Below are 20,520 nucleotides of genomic sequence, written 5' to 3' on the forward strand. Positions count from 1 at the left end.
CCGCCGCTTGTATCCGCGATCTCGCTCTTTCGGTCACTACCCACAGCTCGTGGCCATAGGTGAGGGTAGGGACGTAGATCGACCGGTGAATTGAGAGCTTCGCTTTTACACTCAGCTCCCTCTTCACCACGACGGACCGGTGCAGCGTCCGCATTACTGCAGCTGCAGCCCCAATCTGTCTGTCGATCTCCAGCTCCCTTCTCCCATCACTCGCAAACAAGACCCCGAGATACTTGAACTCCTCCACTTGGGGCAGGAACTCATCCCCGACCCGGAGTGGGCACTCCACCCTTTTCCGGCTGAGAACCATGGCCTCAGATTTGGAGGTGCTGATCCTCATTTCCGCTGCTTCACACTCGGCTGCGAACCGCTCCAGTGCGAGCTGGAGGCCCTCACCCGATGAAGCCAACAGAACCACATCATCCGCAAAAAGCAGAGATGAGATTCTGAGGCCACCAAAGTGAAAGCCCTCCACCACTTGGCTGCGCCTATAAATCCTGTCCATAAAAATTATGAACAGAACCGGAGACAAAGGGCAGCCCTGGCGGAGCCCATCACCCACCGGGAACGAGTCCGACTTATTGCTGGCAATGCGAACCAAGCTCCTGCAACGGTTGTATAGGGATCGAATGGCCCGTAGCAATGGGCCAGACACCCCATACTCCTGCAACACCTCCCACAGGACACCCCGAGGGACACGGTCAAATGCCTTCTCCAAGTCCACAAAATACATGTAGACTGGTTGGGCAAACTCCCATGCACCCTCAAGTATCCTTGAGAGGATAAAGAGCTGGTCCAGTGTTCCGCGACCAGGACGAAAACCGCATTGTTCCTCCTGTATCCGAGGTTCGACTAGCGGACGAACTCTCCTTTCCAGCACCCTGGCATAGACTTTCCCAGGGAGGCTGAGGAGTGTGATCCCCTGTAGTTGGAACACACCGTCCTGTCTCCCTTCTTAAAGATGGGGACCACCACCTCGGTCTGCCAGTTCAGGGGTACTGCCCCTGATCTCCACGCAACATTGTAGAGGCGTGTCAACCAGGACAGCCCTACAACGTCCAGAGCCTTCAGGAACTCGGGGCGGACCTCATCAACACCAGGGGCTCTGCCACCAAGGAGTTGTTAAACTGCCTCAGTGACCTCGCCCCCGGAAATTGGCGGGTCATTCCCCTCATCCCCAGACTCTGTTTCCTCCTCGAAAGACGTGTCAGTGTGATTAAGGAGGGCCTCGAAGTATTCCTTCCAACGCCTGACAATTTTCTCAGTCGACGTCAACAGCACTCTGCCAGCACTATACAAAGTGCAGGTAGAGCACTGCTTTCCCCTCCTGAGACGCATGACAGTTTGCCAGAATCTCTTCGAGGCAGTCCGAAAGTCTTTTTCCATGGCCTCTTCGAACTCCTCCCACACCCGAGTTTTTGCTTCAGCCACTGCCCGAGCCGCATTCCGCTTGGCCTGTCGATACCTGTCGGCTGCCTCCGGAGTCCCACAGGCTAACCAAGCCCGATAGCACTCCTTCTTAAGCCTGGTGGCTCCCTTCACCTGGTGTCCACCATTTGGTTCGGGGATTACCACCACGGCAGGCACCAACCACCTTGCGGCCGCAGCTCAATGCAGCAGCTTTGGCAATGGAGACGCTGAACATGGTCCATTCGGACTCAATGTCCACAGTCTCACTCGGAATGCTATTGAAGCTCTGCCGGAGGTGTGCGTTGAAGATCTCGCGGACTGGGGCCTCTGCTAGACGTTCCCAGCACACCCTCACTACACGTTTAGGCGCACCGGGTCTGTCCAGCGTCCTCCCCTGCCACCTGATCCAACTCACCACCAGGTGGTGATCAGTTGACAGCTCAGCCCCTCTCTTTACCCGAGTGTCCAGAACATATGGTCGCAGGTCTGGTGATACGATTACAAAATCGATCATATCGATCAATCGATCAACAATAAATTAATTAAAGCAACAAAACAACCTGAAGAGCCGGTTGGGAGCCGAAAGAGCCGGCTCTTTTTAGTGAGCCAAGCCGAAAGAGCCGGTTCTCCAACAAGAGCCGGAAATCCCATCACTATTGTGAAGAGCACAACAGCTTACAATACACGTAGCTAGCTTGTACAGCTGCGACGTAAAATTTTCATAAGCTAAGATGACCTTAAAATAACGGGGCTACAAGCGGTGATGCTAGCGTTAGCCATGTTAGCACCTTACCTTCAACAGGTGGTCAAACTGCGTAAACAGGCACTCAGAGGTTGCGCTCTCCGTTTCGCTGCAGGGTCCCTTCATTCTTCACATATATGTATCGAGCCGAATGTAAATCCCGAGGCTGAACGGCCTTTGTACAAGCACACATGCTTCTTAGCAGGGCGAAGCTATGAGCTAAAAAATCCAGGCAGACAGTCTGCGTCTGTCCAACCAATCAGAGAGCTCCTTACATCCCACGGTGTGGCTAATTTGAATAGCCGCAAGATTTTTAAAATGAAGTTGTTAATCCAACAGCTAATCCAAAAGTTCGTCCCTGAGCGAACAGGAAAGGGAAATGGATTTTGAAATGCAGTTTAACAATTGGGAAAAACTGTAAATTGGTCATGTGATTGGTTTGCCATGACCAGTGTTGGGACTAACGCGTTATTAAGTAACGCGTTACAGTAACTACGTTATTATTGTGGTAACGAGCACGGTAACTAGTTATTATGCCAAAACCGGGAACGCGTTACTCGTTACTGGGATTTAGATAGGCTCGTTATTCGTTACTTTGTGTGGTGGCTATCGCGGAGCTTCCACAGATTCAATAACATTAGCAAGTGGTGGAGGCCGGCAGGTGGATGAAGGAAAAGGGAGGCAGAAGGAAAAGAGACCCGAAGCGGCCGCTGGTCCGAGAGTGTCAGGTGAACTGAACTTCAGGTAAGAAGTTATAACCTGCAGTCCATCTGGGTCAGATATGAACCAAGTTTAGGTGGAGTTTATTTTCGTTATGCTGACTTTTTCCTACTGCGTGCTAGCTAGCATGACGGAGTTTCTATACAGCTGGGTGGGTGCTATGTTACTAATGTTGAACTTTATTTTGTTCATAAGGTTAATTATTAGAGTTGCCAACCGTCCCGTAAAAAATGGAATCGTCTCGTATTCAGAGAAAATATTACGCGTTTCGTATTGAGGTGAAAAGGAACAGTTTGTCCCGGACTTCAGCTACAATGACAAAGACACAAAGCTGGAGTTATTCTGTGTTTACGCTGCACAGCTGCCTCTTCTTCTCTCATCCTCTCCCCCTCCCTCTCCTGTTTCTACTTCAATCATGAAACCGATCAATGATCAGCTGATCGGCTTTTCTATCTTGTTTATTTATCGCCCACTTTGCGCCAGAAAGAGGAAACCAGCGGATGTCGCGGTAAACAACAGCAGCACTTTTAAGCTTGATCAGCTGTTGTTAGAATTTATTTAATATTAATTTCTAGTATCAGCTGATGTTTGCTGGAGCCACAGCTGTAAACCTGCTGGTCATGATATGGTTTGGTTATGTGATGAGAGGGAAACATGAAGATGAAACCAGGAGATGTCCTTACTGGATCATCAGAGCTGTGATGGAGAAACAGGTTTACCTTTTAGGTGACATGAATGAGTTGAAGGGAAGTTATGAACTGTTTCTGAGAGACAAATAACACCAGGATCCTTTTCTAAGTAGCTGACAGCTGGTAACTGTGCAGGGGCGGGTCTAGCAAAGTGTTGCCAGGGGTCCATGTAGGGCATTAAAAGGGAAAGCGGGGCACAAGGAAATACTTTCTTATTCTCATTTAAAATGTCTCACTTTTAAAAAAATAATTATCTGAGTCTTGCAACAAACAATGGATAGATTGATACATATATACCATCAGAACAGTGTACATCACTGTGTGTTTATTTTCATTCAAAGGTTTTATGATTTTTCTTATAATGGTGGGCTGGTCTCTAGTCAAAATGCCCGGGACGATTTTTTTGTCCCAGTCTAGCCCTGTATGCAGCTCATCTGCAGTCTGGTGTTACCTACATCTTCCTATTCAGAAGGCAAGGCAAGGCAAGGCAAGTTTATTTGTATAGCACAATTCAACAACAAGGTGATTCAAAGTGCAGAAGGCAGAATTTCCAAGTTCTGAGTGCAATCGAAAGCACCACGACTGCAGTTTTTGTGTTGGATGTAAAAAGCAGGCTAGGATAGAATCAGGCGTGGGATTTCTCTCGTGGAAATGGGCACATTATTTATTCCTTTCTATTGGTAGGTGGCACAGTGCACTTGTGGCAAGTAAGCTAGCTAGAAGAATGGCAATCTTGCTGGGTATCCAGTTACGGAAGCAACACATTAACAAGAGAATTCTGAGTAAAACCAAAGTTACTTTCCCTAGTAACTAGTTACTCTGAAAGTAACGAGTAACTTGAAGTAACTGAGTTACTTTTGATATGAGCAACTAGTAATGTAACTAAGTTACTAATTTAAAGTAATTTACCCAACACTGGCCATGACTACTTTATTCTTCCTCAGCCAATCAGCAGGACTTGTGCGATTGTTTCAGGTCTAGTTTCAGCCATTGTGCAAATGTACTGTTTATAAATTTGGAGAAACCTGCAGTCAGCTGAGACTGAAGAAGTCACTTTGATGAGTGACGAAAACGTTTCTCCCACTGAAAACGCTAAGTCCAGATGAACAGACTCAACCTTTTCGGATTTACCTGGATGATTGAACATGCATCAAGACAAGGTTTTACTAGAGACAGACAAAATTAAGTAAATTTAACCTCGGACATTCCCCTGGTGATTAGCCATTAGTTGTGTTTGTAACATTTTCACTTCTTTTTTCTCAATGTCATTTACAGCGGGGAAAATAAGTATTTGACACATCAGCATTTTTATCAGTAAGGGGATTTCCAAGTGGACTATTGACACAACATTTCCACCAGATGTTGCCATCAAGCCAAATATTGAAGTCATACAATCAAATCAGAACATATAAGTATACAAGTTAAACCATAATAAATAAAGTGAAATGACACAGGGAATAAGTATTGAACACACTTTATTCAATACTTTGTAGAAAAGCCTTTGTTGGTGATTACAGCTTCTAGACGCCTCTTGTATGGATAGACCAGTCGTCTGCATTGCTCAGGAGTGATTCTGGCCCATTCTTCCACACAAACGGTCTTTAAATCTTGAAGGTTCCTTGGGCCTCTTTTATGAACTTTAATCTTCAGTTCTCTCCATAGATTTTCTATGGGATTTAGGTCAGGTGATTGACTGGGCCATTCAAGCAACTTGATTTTCTTTCTTTGAAACCACTTCATTGTTTCCTTGGCCTTGTGTTTGGGATCATTGTCTTGCTGAAATGTCCACCCTCTTTTCATTTTTAGCTTCCTGGTAGATGGCAGCAGATTTTTATCCAGAATGTCCCGGTACATCTCTCCATTCATCCTGCCTTCAATAATATGAAGTCTGCCAGTACCCCTTGCTGAAAAGCAGCCCCAAACCATGATGCTTCCACCCCCAAACTTGACTGTTGGTATGGTGTTCTTGGGGTGGTGAGCAGTGCCATTTCTTCTCCAAACATGGTGTGTAGAATGACTGCCAAAAAGTTCAATTTTGCTTTCATCTGACCATACTATAGTCGTCCAATAATCCACAGGCTTCTCCAAATGCTGTTGCGCAAATTTTAACCGAGCCTTGACATGCTTTTTGTTCAGCAATGGAGTCTTGCGTGGTGAGCGTGCATGGATGCCATGGCGGTTCAGTGCATTGCTTATAGTTTTCTTTGAAACAACAGTACCTGCTGATGCAAGGTCTTCCTGAAGTTCTGTCCGAGTGGTTCTTGGCTCTTGGAGAACCCTCCTGATTATTCTTTGGACTCCTCGGACAGGGATCTTGCGTGGAGCACCTGATCGTGGCAGGTTTATGGTGAACTGATGCACTTTCCATTTCCGGATAATGGCCCCCACAGTGCTCACAGGAACATTCAGCATTCTGGAAATGCACCTATAACCATTCCCATCAAAATGCTTTTCAACGATAAGATTACGAAGATCTTGAGAGAGTTCTTTGCTTTTACCCATCATGAAGTCTTTCCTGTGTGCCTTCTGGGTAATGAGGAGCCTTTATAGGCCATCAATTAGGACTAAAGCAGCTGATATCAATTAGTACTGATAGGGGACAGGATTTCTCTATCAATACTGACAGATTTCAGGTGATCTCCTGGCTTTCTATGTCATTTTGCCCCTTGTTATCTCCATGTATTCAATACTTATTCCCTGTGTCATTTCACTTTATTTATTGTGGTTTAACTTGTATACTTATATGTTCTGATTTGTTTGTATGACGTCAATATTTGGCTTGATGGCAACATCTGGTGGAAATGTTGTGTCAATGGTCCACTTGGAAATCCCCTTACTGATAAAAATGCTGATGTGTCAAATACTTATTTTCCCCGCTGTATATAGACTATCATGAATCTGATCTGTTTCAGTGGTAAGGAAAAAACACTTTTAACCAAATGAAACCTCCAGCAGAACCAGGCTTTTGGAGGGGGCAGTCATCTGCAATTGTTGGGGTGACAGAAAATAGAAGCGAACACAGAGAGAAACAGGATGTGAAAGACACACTATTAGAGAAAAATAGTGAAAAGCTTATTTCAGCAGAACTACGTGATGATTCAGGGTCAACTGTCACTTATCCCATAATTTTCCGAAGTGTGATTGACACACCGTCTGGGTCTGAATGCTCGGAAAGCTCCCGGCCCAGACGGTGTGTCTCCTGCCACCCTCAGACACTGTGCAAACGAGCTGGCCCCAGTGTTTTCTGGCATCTTCAACTCCTCACTGCAGGCATGTCATGTGCCTGCCTGCTTCAAGTCCTCCACCATAATCCCTGTCCCCAAGAAACCTAGGATCACTGGACTAAATGACTACAGACCCGTGGCTCTGACATCTGTGGTCATGAAGTCATTTGAGCGCCTAGTTCTCTCCCATCTCAAGACCCTCACGGCCCCCCTCCTGGACCCCCTGCAGTTTGCATATAGAGCCAACAGGTCTGTAGACGACGCCATCAACATGGCCCTACACTTCATCCTGCAGCATCTGGACTCCCCAGGAACCTACGCCAGGATCCTGTTTGTGGACTTCAGCTCTGCCTTCAACACCATCCTTCCAGACCATCTCCGAGGCAAGCTTTCCCAGATGAATGTGCCTGATCCCATCTGCCGGTGGATCACTGACTTCCTGACGGACAGGAAGCAGCACGTGAGGCTGGGAAAGAATGTCTCGGACTCCCGGACCATCAGCACCGGCTCCCCTCAGGGCTGTGTTCTTTCTCCTCTGCTCTTCTCCCTGTACACCAACTGCTGCACCTCCACCCACCAGTCTGTCAAGCTAATCAAGTTCGCAGATGACACCACCGTCATTGGGCTCATCTCTGATGGGGATGAGTCTGCCTACAGGAGGGAGGTTGAACGTCTGGTGTCTTGGTGCAGCCACAACAACCTGGTGCTGAATGCCCAGAAGACAGTGGAGATTATTGTGGACTTCAGGAAGCACACAGCCCCACTCCCCCCCATCATCCTGACTGACACCCCCATCACCTCTGTGGACTCATTCCGCTTCCTGGGTACCACCATCACCCAGGACCTGAAGTGGGAGCCCACCATCACCTCCGTCATCAAGAAAGCCCAGCAGAGGATGTACTTCCTGAGGCAGCTGAAGAAATTCAACCTGCCAACACGGACGATGATGCAATTCTACACTGCAACCATCGAGTCCATCCTCACCTCCTCCATCACCGTGTGGTACGCTGGAGCCACTATCAGGGACAAACAGAGACTGCAGCGTGTTGTGCGCTCTGCTGAGAAGGTGATTGGCTGCAGACTCCCATCTCTGCAGGACCTGTACACCTCCAGGACACTGCGGCGTGCAGCCCGGATCTCAGCTGACCCTTCTCACCCTGGACACAGTCTGTTTGACCTGCTCCCCTCAGGCAGGAGGCTCCGGTCTATTCGCACCAGAACCTCTCGCCACAAGAACAGTTTCTTCCCCTCTGCTGTTGGACACATGAACAATAACCACATGATTGTCCCCGCCACTAACACATGACCCTACGCTGTGTCACTGCATCATTTCATGTTTGGCACTGATCACCACCTGCACTCATGTATATATCTTTCTACGTAGCACTCATAATTCTTACTCTCATGTATATATGTTTGGCACTGATCACCACCTGCACTCATGTATATATCTTTCTATGTAGCACTCATAATTCTTATTCTCATGTATATATCTCATGTATATCTCATGCACATATCTTTCTTTCTACATAGCACTTTAATTCTTATTGTCTGCACTGAAGCACCGCAGCAATTTCCTAATGTTGTAAACCTCAACATCTGGCAATAAACCCATTCTGATTCTGATTCTGATTCTGATTCTGATTCTGCTACCAACCCAATTCTGTTCTGGAGGCTTCACAGGCAAGCAGAAAAAAAGTCATCGAATTAAACTTTAACTTGTATTGTGCTAAATTTCTGAGAAGACAGAATCGGGAACTAAAAACTGATGAAGCTGCTATAACCTAAATTAAGAAATGAATTATTAAAAACAGACATTTCCCGGATGATGTTACATAAACTGCATGAACTGGACTGGAGCCATCTTTAGTTCTTATGTCTCCAGCATATGTCACTTTTTTTTGCACTTGCAGCAGGCTTTTAAAATTGAAGTTAATATTTTTTCAATTTGGAGAGCTGTTGGATGCTCAAAATCATGTAGACCCTCTATTTTCATTACCTTTGATGGCTATCTTTTTGGGAACTTGTGGTCTATGTTGTTATCTTGTTTATCAAAAAATATCTGGTTCTATATACCTAAATATGCCAGACATTAATAACTGTTCTCCAAAAGGGGAAATTTTAAAAATCGTCTTATCATACTCATATTCATACTCTCATAACACATACATACAGGGCCTTGGGGTTGGACAAGTTATACAGCATCCAGAGGATGGTCTGTGTATTCAAACCCACCTCTGGGGCTGGTGACCAACCCTCAATCTTAAATGCATATAGACACTGAGGGTTTTCGGGAGGAGCCGTGCTGCTCTCTGGCAGGAAGCACCATGCCCTCCTGTGTTTTAAATGCACTTTAGAACAGCACGCAGGAACACTACATATTAGCGGTCGGAGGGAAGTTTGGGGTCTTCTCTCAGCCCCGTTCTCTGTTAACCGTCGGGGCTGAGGGGCTGGGAGGAGGTGTTGGCGGTCAGATTGGGGTCTGGGATGCGGGGCCTTCCTGTTACTGAAGATAAGGTGGCGGTTTGCTTGCCTCCACCCCAGGGAAAAGGGTTACATCTAGGGGTGGGTTTTAATAATCGATTCATCGATTAAAATCGATTCTGGCTTGGATAACGTGATATCGATTCATTAAAATCCTGGATCGATTTTTTAATATAAATGTATTTTGCCCAAAATTCCAGAATCTCAGGTGAAACGTCACAAAATTTTGACAACCTCCAAACATTTAAAACAGTAAATAAGAGCAGGTACACGGCTTCTGCACAAAGACGTAAACACAAAGCGCGGACCCGCGGATCAGAATCAGTGAGATGTCGCCTTTCTCACCCGACGGCACGGACAAATTCAGGCCTGAAAGCCGACAGCTCGCTGATTCTGATGTTTCGGCGGGTCCGCGCTTTGTGTTTACGCCCTTTTTGCGCTGATTCTAAAGCTGTTAGTTTTATCTCTCTCCAAACAATATGGACTGAACCAGCAGCAAAAGAAGATCCAAACTAAGCTTCACATAAACATCGTCATGAATTCCCTCTTACTTTTGCTGTTTTGCTTCCACCACAATAAAATCACACTTCATGCACAGCTCTCTCTCTCTTTCTCAGTGTACTTCAAGAACAGTTTCCCGTCTATCCCCGAAATCTGTTTTCTGCATTATTCGCTTGCTTGTTACGCACAAGACTACAGTTATTTACAGCGCTGTCGGCCGATGGTTTTTTTTTCCTTTTACTTACTTCTGAAAAGAAAACCTAATTTCTGCTGTTCAACAGGCTTCTGAACAAATTTAAACTTTTTAAAATTATACAAAAGGCAAAATGCTTAGCCGTGTCTCTAATAAAACTGCTGTAACTTCAGAGGTAATGTTCATAAGTTGATTAATGATTTTCTTTCGTTTATGATGTACTGCAGAATATTTTTATAAAATCCCAGGCCAGGAAAATCACCTTCATGTTTTTCTGTGTTTTATCTTCAGCTGCACAAAGGCATCTGCTGTGATGCTTACACCTTTGATAAAGTCTGGAAAGTGTCAGCTTCCTTTTTATAGATACAAAAATATGTAAATGTACTGATCTGAATTATAATATTTCTCACTGTCTGAGGAAAAAATTCCCAGATACAAATAGAATTGAATCGAATTGAATCGTGGATCAAATCGATTCAGGACCTTGTGAATCGGAATCCAATCGATTCTAGAAATCAGTGCCGATACCCAGCCCTAGTTACATCTCCTGGGTCTAGGTACGGTTTGCCCCTCTGGGGGCAGGGGTACCTGGACCTGAGTTTTTTGGAAGTGTGATTGTTGGGTACAATGTCTATTTGTCTGTCTCCACGTCGGGTGAGTGCCGAATATTTGCTTATGTGTATATGGGGGTGGGAATGCATGTTTGTGTCTGTGTGCGCCTGTTCGTCTGTGTCTATATGTCAGGTTGGGTCTTGGACTCCACCTCTCTGGGAACATCTCCGGCTCTCCAAGGTATGGCGACCTATCTCCCCTCACCACACTCCCTGCCGGTGGCTGATGCCCTCAGACGTCGGTGCATTGGTGGTTCTTGGTGTCTGGGGCTGGGAGCTCATGTATGTATCTGCTCACTCCTGGTGGCCGCTTGGTGGGGCCTGGCGTCTGTGGCCCAGCTGGGCCCCTTCTGGGGGGTGGGGCGCCCTCAGGCCTCTGGGCCTGGGGCTCGGTCCTTTCTGGCACAGCTGGCTGCCGGCAGAGCCCGCGGGCACGTCACTGCAACCCCCTCTCCCAGGAGGGTGGCACGGTTGCCCCTTTGGTGGTCCTCCTTGGGTCCTTGTACTCTGGGGCCTCTGTCTGGGGCCTGGATCTCCTCCATACCTGCTTCATGCCCTGGGGGACGGGGTGTGGAGTGTGTGGAGTTTGCATGTTCCCTTTGTGTTTGCATGGGTTCTCTTCAGGTGCTCTGACCTTCCCACATTCTGAAGACATGCAGTTAGAGGGGTTATGTAATTTGGTAACTCTAAATTGCCCATAGGTGTAAGTTTGTGAATGGTTTAGCAACCTGGTTAAGGGTATCATGGGTCTGTAGCTCTGTTCACGGTTTTGGGAAACATATTTAGTTTTAAAGTAAGTTACAGGGCTTTTCTCTGCCTTTCTGAAAGGCTTATATATATATTTTTTTTAAAAAGCTACCTGATACACATATCATTATAATTATGTAGTTTTATTATTACAATATTAAAGAACACACACTGTGTTTTTAATTCAGCAAGAAACATTTTGTATTAGATTTATATTTCAGATGCCAGTTATCACAAACACTTTATTGCAGTTCTTCCTGCTATGTGTGGCCCAACAAGTTATCAGGTTTAGTTGACAATCCCTTTTCACACAGGGCCATGTAGCTTTGAATTTTCTTTTCACTTAATAACAAGCGCTGTCATTTAGAAAGAGCATTTTGTAGTATTTTTGTCTAATATTTAAATTAGTTCATCTGGAATATTTGTGTGACAAACATACAATAAAATAGGGAATCACGAAGGGGACAAACACCACTCTCTGTTTGTGTCAGAAAGGGCATTCCTGTAAAAGTATGCCAAATCAAATATAAGGAGCTACTTGTTTTAAGTTGTTAGTCAATGATTGATTTTAATCTCATGAATTAGTTCTATCTCCAAAAGTTGTTTCTGTTCATCTGGACGTGGCGTTTTGTGGGAGAAATCCATCCAAGTGACTTCTTCAGTCTCAGCTGACTGCAGGGTTCCCCAATCTTATAAACAGTACATTTGCATAATGACTGAAACCAGCCCACTGAAGGAACAATGGGCTGGGAGGTCAGTTCCTTAATCTTAATTATGCACATTCTCATGACCATTGATCAACAACCACTGATCAATGGCCATGAGTACCATTCACAGAGAGTTGGGGAATGGCTGCAATCACAGCATTGTAAGATGGTGAAAGATGTACCCTTAGGCCCCCTCCTCGATTCAGAGATGGTCTTTCCCTTTTCACGTAAATGGCCTCCTTGACTTCGCGCTCAAACCAGGATCACATTAACTCGGTGGACCGACACATCAAATTCACCAGGGAGGATATGAAAGTGGTAGGTTAGCCTTCTTAGACTGAGATTTCCATCAGTAATGGGGGACATCTAAAAGCTGACGTGTACAGTAAACCTACACATACGGATCAGTATTTAAGGTTTGATTCTCATCATCCACTGGAGCACAAACTGGGTGTCATTAGGACGCTACAACACAGAGCGAACACCATCCCCACTGACACAGCACCCAGGGAGGCAGAAGAACAGCACATCAGGAAGGCCCTGAGTAAATGTGGTTATCCCAGCTGGACTTTTGTCAAAGCTGGAAAGGCACCTAAAGAAAGCTGATCCAGGAGAGAAGGACAACCGCTGCCCAAGCGAAAACCTGTAGTGATCCCATATGTGTCAATGTGTCAGGAGTATCGGAACAGTTGAGACGCATTTTTTCTAAACACCGGGTCTCTGTGGCTTTTAAACCCCAAAACACGCTGCGCCAAAAATTGGTCCACCCCAAGGATCGGGTCCCCCGACACAAACAGAGTAACATAGTGTACGCTGTTAAGTGCCAGGAGGATTGCCAGGATTTATACATCGGGGAAACCAAACAACCTCTGGTGAAGCGGATTGCACAACACAGAAGAGCTACCTCGTCAGGCCAGGACTCTGCAGTCTATTTACACCTACAGGCCAGTGGACACTCTTTCAAGGATGAGGATGTACACATCCTGGACAGGGAGGAACGCTGGTTTGAGAGCAGAGTCAATGAGGCCATTTACGTGAAAAGGGAAAGACCATCTCTGAATCGAGGAGGGGCCTAAGGGTACATCTTTCACCATCTTACAATGCTGTGATTGCAGCCATTCCCCAACTCTCTGTGAATGGTACTCATGGCCATTGATCAGTGGTCTTTGATAAGTGGTCTTTGATCAGTGGGTTTTGGTCAGTGGTTGTTGATCAATGGTTATAAGAATGTGCGTAATTAAGGTTAAGGAACTGACCTCCCAGCCCATTGTTCCTTCAGTGGGCTGGTTTCAGTCATTATGCAATGTACTGTTTATAAGAATGGGGAAACCTGCAGTCAGCTGAGACTGAAGAAGTCACTTGGATGAGTGATTAAACGTTTCTCCCACTGAAAACGTTACGTTCAGATAAACAGAATCAACCTTTGGATTTACTTACCTGGATGACTGAGCATGCATCAAGACGAATTAGTTCTATGTGTTCCTTTTCTTTTTATGTAATATAAATACTCTATGGCAATACTGAAATAAATTAAAAGAATGAAAGAAGATTTCTTCTAGAGGCCCAGCTACAAAATATTTTTTTTAGTGTCAGTTTATAGTCTTTCTCTGAGTGTGCACTCAGTTGCTTCAGTGTTGTGAGTATGTGACTTATGCAGTAATATATAGATTACATTTAGCATATGGGACTTTTTCATAGATGAATACCACTGTTTCTTTGGGTTGATGTGAGGACGTACAGATCTGTCTTTACTAAAAATAACAACCTTGACGTCATTCTCTTTTTGGTTAGGGTGCTGCAGCCGTTTTTGATAACTGATAGACTTTAAACTTCAGCTTTCACACCCCAGTGCATCACTGGGCTCACAGTAATTTCCCCCCATGCTTCCAGAAATAGAGTGTTTATTTGTGATAACACGCTTTCTAATTTTCTGTTCTGCTTTTTCTATGGCCTTATCAGAAGCAAGCATTTAACACAATAAATGAGAAAAAATGCATAGTAAGTTATTAATACATGTTTTACTATTAGTTCAGATGTTGTCAAAGTTATTTTAAAATCAGATAGAAAAATTACTGTTGGCCTTGTATCAGCGGAAGAAACTCAACAAACTGTATTTAGATATGTTTAGTGGTGGATATCTGCTGATAACAGGCAAGTTTCTCCTTTGCCTTTGAGTTAATTCCAGGTTATTTTATTTTCATCATGCATATTTTCAAAATATCATTGCACCCTCAAACGTACCTGAATGCACTCTGTTCCTTTAACACAGGAAGAGGCTGCCCTGCTTTTGTCAGATTTTACAAATTTACCCACACAGAACATGTGCATTTATTCCACGATTAGATCTTGCACAGTGAACCAGTCACTTCCTGTGCAAAGACAATGAGCTGCTAAAATCAAAAGTAGCTCACTGGTTCAAATGTGCCATTTCAAAATGGCACAAAGACAAGTTAAATACAACATATATCTTTAAAGTAGACATTGAATTGAATCTAAACAAGTGAAAAGGTAAATTGTGTTTGTGTCTGTTTGACAAGTTTATTGTTTCTGGAAGTAAAATGATGATGAGTTGCTTAATTGCATTTAATTAGCAAAAATTGCACTCTGACAATTAAGTTTAGGTTCTTCAAAATGGATAGAGTTGGAATTATCGGAAACGTTTTAACTATATTATTATTATTATTATTATTATTATTATTATTGTTGTTGTTGTTGTTGTTGTTATTGTTATTGTTGTTGTTCCATCCATTGGGGGATAGAGGTGGGCTGAAAACTGCACAGTTCACCCATCTATCAAAGGGCTAACATAGAGAGACAAACAGCCATTTGAGCTCACATTCACATTCACGCCTAAAGTCAATTTTAAAATCACCAATTAACTTAACATGCAGGTCTTTAGATTGTGGAAGAAAGGCGCAGAAGTCACACAGGAAACACGGAGCGCATGTCACTGTACACACAAAGGCCCTGGCCAGCCACTGGATTTGAAACTAGTGTGGTAGTATAGTGCATACCAATAACTGTCCCACCCATTATTATTTATTAATTTAGAGTTTAGTAAAACCTAGATAAGGTAAATATAAAATAAAATCCATGTGTTACATATTAAATGTAATGTGCAATATGTTGGTATCCTTATTAATTTCCGGTAATACTTCTCAGAAATGAGCCTTTGCTCCATGGCACACTGATCTATTCTCCACAGATGTTTTGGTGTTTTACAAATAAACAATATTTTGAAAAAAATATGGAATCATATTAAGATATCACTATCTTACGTGTTGTTAGTTCAACTGGGAAGAAAAAAGGGTACAGATTATTGTAGTGAGATAAAGTGTTCATGGAGAACTGAAACTAACTAACATGTCACAAAGAAAAGCATATTTTATTTAAAAAAAAACCAATTAGAAGGCTGTGCTTCTGTCTGCAGTCAGAGGTAAGTGGGTGGTCCCTTTGAGGGGGATTTGAAAGTAAAGATCTGAAAGACTCAGACACATTGCTAAAGTGTTTTGTAGCCTTATATAAATCAGCCTTATATAAATCAGCCAGACAGCAGGTAAGATATTTACATGATTATATGATTATTAGATAACAAGTCTTGAAAAATAGTTCTCTGAAGGTCTTGCAAAGTTTTTCTTTGGACATTGGCTAAATGGGCATTGAAAGAGGAAGGAACAAAAGAAAGCATTCAGTGTCCTTCAAGAAGCCTTGAGAACTATTGCTTAAGACTTCTTAGTGAAATAACAAGAAAGCGTGCATAAAAGAGTAAAGGCTGTCTTGGAGAATAAGGGTGTTCAAACCAAATATCAACTTTAAGTTTGTTAGAATTGCAAAAACTTGTTTTTTCTTTATGTGCTGTATTTCCATGTGTTGGTAAATATTTTAGTAAATATCTGCACTTATTTCTCATTTTCCTTGCAAAATATAGAGAAATGAACAGTGGCTCAAGACTGTTGTGCAATACTGTAGCTTATGCAACTTACTAAGAATTTCAAGGTAATGAATGATGTCAAAGCATAGAGATACTGCCAGATTTGAAGCTCTGACCTGGTCATGTCTATTTTTTTATATTTTATAGTCACTGAAGGTTCTAAGAACCCCTGATACCCTCTTACAGTTTGATGTCAAATGGCAAAGACTTTAAATATACAAAGATAAGGAACTACTGAGGGTAGTGAGCGATTTGCTGCATACAAGTAAAAATAAAACAGGCAAAATATAAATGACAGAGGCAAGGCAGTGACAAAATACAGAGAGTATATATAGTAATACATATGAAAATCTTAATTATTTGAATTTCATATGAATATATTTTTCAAGTTGCTTCATTTTTGACTGCTAATTTGTTCAGTTTATTTATTTTTCCAGTGTGTTACACAAAGGAGAAGCATGGACAAAGAGGCAAAGTTTATGATAACTTGTCTGATTTTTGCAGGTAATGAGCCAGCTTTTTATTTACAATTGTTTTATAAGTGCTCTATACCTTTATAAGTGACATTCGCTTAATTATCTTTCAGTCATCTGTAATTCCGTGTCCAGTGATGAATGGAAGGCCACGGTTGTAAAAAGCATTGACGCTCTGGTTGGATCCTGTGTTGTGGTACCATGTTCATTCTCCCATACTGGAGGAAACCTGCCCTCCTCCAGACTCAGAGCAATGTGGCACTATAAAGGCAAAACACCAGATACTAAAGGAAACAACATCTTTCATAGTGATCCTACACTGATTAAGGACAACTTTAAGGGCCGAACAAAGATGTTGGGAGAGCTGGGCCAGAACAACTGCACCTTAGAAATAACTCAAATTAGAAATCATGACAATGGCCCTTTCTGTTTCAGAGTTGAACTAGTAAAAAAAGAAGGTAATGAACCCACAAAGGACATGTTCTCCTTTGTTGAAGACTGCGTCGAGTTGAACATGATCAGTATGTCACCAACTTTCCACCTTCCAATTCCAAATATCTATACCAGTTTTCTGTTAAATCACTTTGCCTCTTACTTTATGTCTTCCTTTTTCATCTTCAGCTGACCCTGCAGAGCCTACATTGACTCAGCCAATGGCAGCCACTCAAGGAGAGCCCTACACTGTCATCTGTTCAGTCATGCACACCTGTCCAACCCATGTACCTACACTTACATGGAACTGGAAGACAGAAAGGCTCATTGTGTACCATAGACTAATTCGTTCTGGCAACTGGGAGACACAGTCCATCCTGACATTTATTCCTGAGGAGAAGGATGACAACAGAGAGCTGACATGCACAGCTGGATTTAATGGAGGGCAAACATCCTCCTCAAAATTCACACTGAATGTAAAACGTGAGATCCTTTCAGTTCTTCACTTCCAATATGTTGGTTCACCTTAACTTTGAATAAATAAGAAAATGTTAACATCACTGTTAAAAGTATCTTTCAATGACTGTATGCATTCTTAATGATGTCATAAATTCTGTGTATTTCCAGGTATTGAGAGCTATAATCACATCATCATTCCTGCTGTAGTGGGGATTGGTACAGCTCTGCTCTTTGGCATCTTCTGCATTTTCATGGCAAAAAAATACAAGTGAGTCATTTTATAGAGAATCAAGCTTTCTGTTAACAAGGAGGAGACATTTTTCCTCTCATCAGTTCTACAGTTCGCTCTTTAATATACGTTTTTTTGTTCTGTTTAAGGAACCGCATTGCAGAGCTTCAAAATCAAGAAGGAACGTAAGTAGAAAAATATTTTGGATCAGATGCAGTTGGTTTCTGAGCCTGTCATCATATATGATAACAATATAATGATTGTTTTTATTTATCACAGCATGTGGAACAGGCTTTCCAGGTTATCTCGTAGGTGAGAAAACAATGTTTCTTTTCTTTTGTTTTTACAGTTTGGAGCATTAAATACGCATGTATGGGTTTTTTTTAATTGCAAAATCTTTGGAATTGTACATCCACACACATCTTCAAGATTACGTTTCTAATTAAATTAAACCATTCAAGCCATTCTGATTAAAGGCCAAAGGGATTTTTGGTTCTCCACTTATTTCACCACTAACTTTCCGTGCACATATGCCTCAATGGTCTCACAGTCATTTCAAGCAACAGGGCAGATTTGTTTTTCTTTGTTTTTTTTGATACTAAATTTAAAATGATATCTCATTTTCTGTTCTTGTTTGTCTGTGGTTTCATCAGGGGAAGACGCTGAAGGTGAGATATGAAAAATGAATGCTTCTTTAAGACAGATTTATTATGTTATTGCTTAATTACTTATGTTATTACTCTTGAATTTCATTTCTCTTGAACTTAAAGCTCCTTTCAGCATTATTTACAGTCCTGATTTCATCATATTTTTTAAAATTATAAAAATTAAATACAAGTAAAATAGTCTGATCATAAGAGTCGAATTAGGTTTGCAGGAGTCCTCTTCGCACTGGTTGATTTCACTTCCCCCTTCATTTTACAAAGTCTAAGAAGTTGATGTAGAGTTAGAGACACATTATGCATTTTGTTTTTCTTCTTAGTTGTTTTTCACTTTTGAAAGTTCCTTGTGTCTCGTGCTTTGTTATTCCTCACATCTTTGAAGGCTTCCAGCCTACTGGATCAAAGGACAGAAACAGAATAGTCCTGTTCCCTTCTGTGTCTGTATCTTGTTCCTTTGCTTGAACTTAAAATCGTACGTATATACTTCAAACCTGTATTTTCTTATTTTTCAGACAATGAAATGAAATCAAGAAGGGGACCAAATTCAAATGGTTACATTCTGCTTTATATTTGCATATCAGCTTCAGGAAAATATGTTAGAAAAGTGTTTAAAAAAACCCACAAAAATGTAATATAAAAAAGCTTTTTCTTCAACAGATAGCTTCTACCCTTTTTTATTAACTAGTATGATCCTTTCTCTTTGTATTCATGCTTGAAAGGATGCACTATCATATGATAGATGATTTATGCCAGAAATGTTAACTGAGCATGTAGCAATGTAAGCCCACCACTTCCTGTTTTCTAAACAGATGTATCAATACTGTAAGCCTATTTTTCAAGAATAAATCTTCATTTGTCTTGAGACTGAATTCATTGTTTGAACCATAAAGACCTTCAGGATTCAGTAAAATTTTAATTTAATTTACTCTCCCGGATCACTCAAAGTACTTTATACAACATGACTTGCACACCCATTCACACCCATTCGCGCAAGCACCTTCTTCTAAGTGCTTTCTGTCTAGCATTCACACACATTCACACTCCATTTCGTTATTGAATATAATTAAGGGGAAAATTATGGAAAATGTTGGGAAACAAAGACGCTCTAAAGTTAAAGATGGATTTTAATTCTAATTGTAGAGCTATTTAAAGCTTTTAAAGAGAATCAAAATGCGATCTGTCATATTTTAAGACGAACAGTAATAACTAATTTTAATGTGGAGATTTTGATCAGCACATGAGATTGAAAAGAAGATACTCAGTTGTGAAGAGGGAAGGGTTACTGAAAACAGGCCCTGTGATGCCACTACAGCACAAGACAGAGACAATTGTTTGTCTCAGAATCAGAATCAGAATCAGAATGGGTTTTTTTGCCAAATGTTGAGCAGGTTTACAACATTAGGAAATTGCTGCGGTGCTTCAGTGCAAACATGCTGTCATAAATTGCGCTTAAATAGACATGAAAAAATAAAAGTAAGAATAAGAATTAAAAGTGCTACGTAGAAAGATATATGCATGAGATATACATGAGATATATACATGAGAATAAGAAGAATTAAAAGTGCTACGTAGAAAGATATATACATGAGTGCAGGTGGTGATCAGTGCCAAAACATGGAATCATGCAGTGAACACAGCGTAGGGTCATGAGTTAGTGGTGGGGACAGTCGTACGTTTATTGTTCATGTGTCCGACAGCAGAGGGGAAGAAACTGTTCTTATGGCGAGAGGTTCTGGTGCGAATGGACCGGAGCCTCCTGCCTGAGGGGAGCAGGTCAAACAGACTGTGTCCAGGGTGAGAAGGGTCAGCTGAGATCCGAGCTGCACGCCCCAGTGTCCTGGAGGTGTACAGGTCCTGCAGAGATGGGAGTCTGCAGCCAATCACTATAAGTCTATAAGTCTGAGTGTGTCAACTTGTGTGGAGGAAGTGGGATTACTATAAAAAGCTGATGTATTTAAAGATTATCTGTGGTCTTAACAGAGTCGTGAGTAATGGAAAACTAACTACTTGAAACTCAAACCTTAAACTGTTTAGACTGTAGTTACTTCATTATTGGTTGATCGGTGTTACCTGTATACAGACCCTCTGCAGAATGCTCATGATAAAACCTGCTCATGCTTTATATTCTGAGTGATGACATTACTTGAGTTTTGTTAAAACTTTTCTGAAAAATTGATACTCATGGTAGTTTATAAACACTTATGTTTATAAAAATTTGAATTTACTTTGATGAAAAGTTGATTCTGTTCATCTGAATGCAGCGTTTTCCGTGTGAGAAACTTTTCATCACTCATCCAAGTGACTTC

General features: G+C 42.3%; 1 protein-coding gene across 3 annotated transcripts; it reads left to right on the plus strand.

Annotated features, from left to right (window-relative positions):
- Window positions 1-2,595: 2,595 nt before the first annotated feature.
- LOC309717801 (myelin-associated glycoprotein-like) lies at window positions 2,596-19,083 on the plus strand. 3 transcript variants are annotated; one of them, XM_082552656.1, is made up of 9 exons: window positions 2,596-2,896; window positions 16,397-16,463; window positions 16,546-16,953; window positions 17,054-17,347; window positions 17,492-17,591; window positions 17,702-17,737; window positions 17,832-17,864; window positions 18,206-18,220; window positions 18,727-19,083. In XM_082552656.1, exons 2-8 carry the CDS (start codon window positions 16,418-16,420, stop codon window positions 18,216-18,218), a joined length of 930 nt encoding a protein of 309 aa, XP_082408782.1. In that variant the 5' UTR covers window positions 2,596-2,896; window positions 16,397-16,417; the 3' UTR covers window positions 18,219-18,220; window positions 18,727-19,083. The 3 variants fall into 3 exon arrangements, with proteins under 3 accessions (XP_082408782.1, XP_082408781.1, XP_082408783.1); XM_082552655.1 differs by lacking the exon at window positions 2,596-2,896 and adding an exon at window positions 15,513-15,584; XM_082552657.1 differs by lacking the exons at window positions 2,596-2,896; window positions 17,702-17,737 and adding an exon at window positions 15,513-15,584.
- The last annotated feature ends 1,437 nt before the right edge of the window (window positions 19,084-20,520 follow it).

This window comes from Aulonocara stuartgranti (genome assembly GCF_965226115.1).
Source record: "Aulonocara stuartgranti genome assembly, chromosome: 11".
NCBI lineage: Eukaryota > Metazoa > Chordata > Actinopteri > Cichliformes > Cichlidae > Aulonocara > Aulonocara stuartgranti.

Coding starts and splice junctions, on each gene's coding strand:
- LOC309717801 (XM_082552656.1), top strand. CDS start 16,418: ATGGACAAAGAGGCAAAGTTTATGATAACTTGTCTGATTTTTGCAG. Junction 16,954..17,053: donor CGTCGAGTTGAACATGATCA/GTATGTCACCAA, acceptor TTTCATCTTCAG/CTGACCCTGCAGAGCCTACA. Junction 17,592..17,701: donor TTCATGGCAAAAAAATACAA/GTGAGTCATTTT, acceptor GTTCTGTTTAAG/GAACCGCATTGCAGAGCTTC.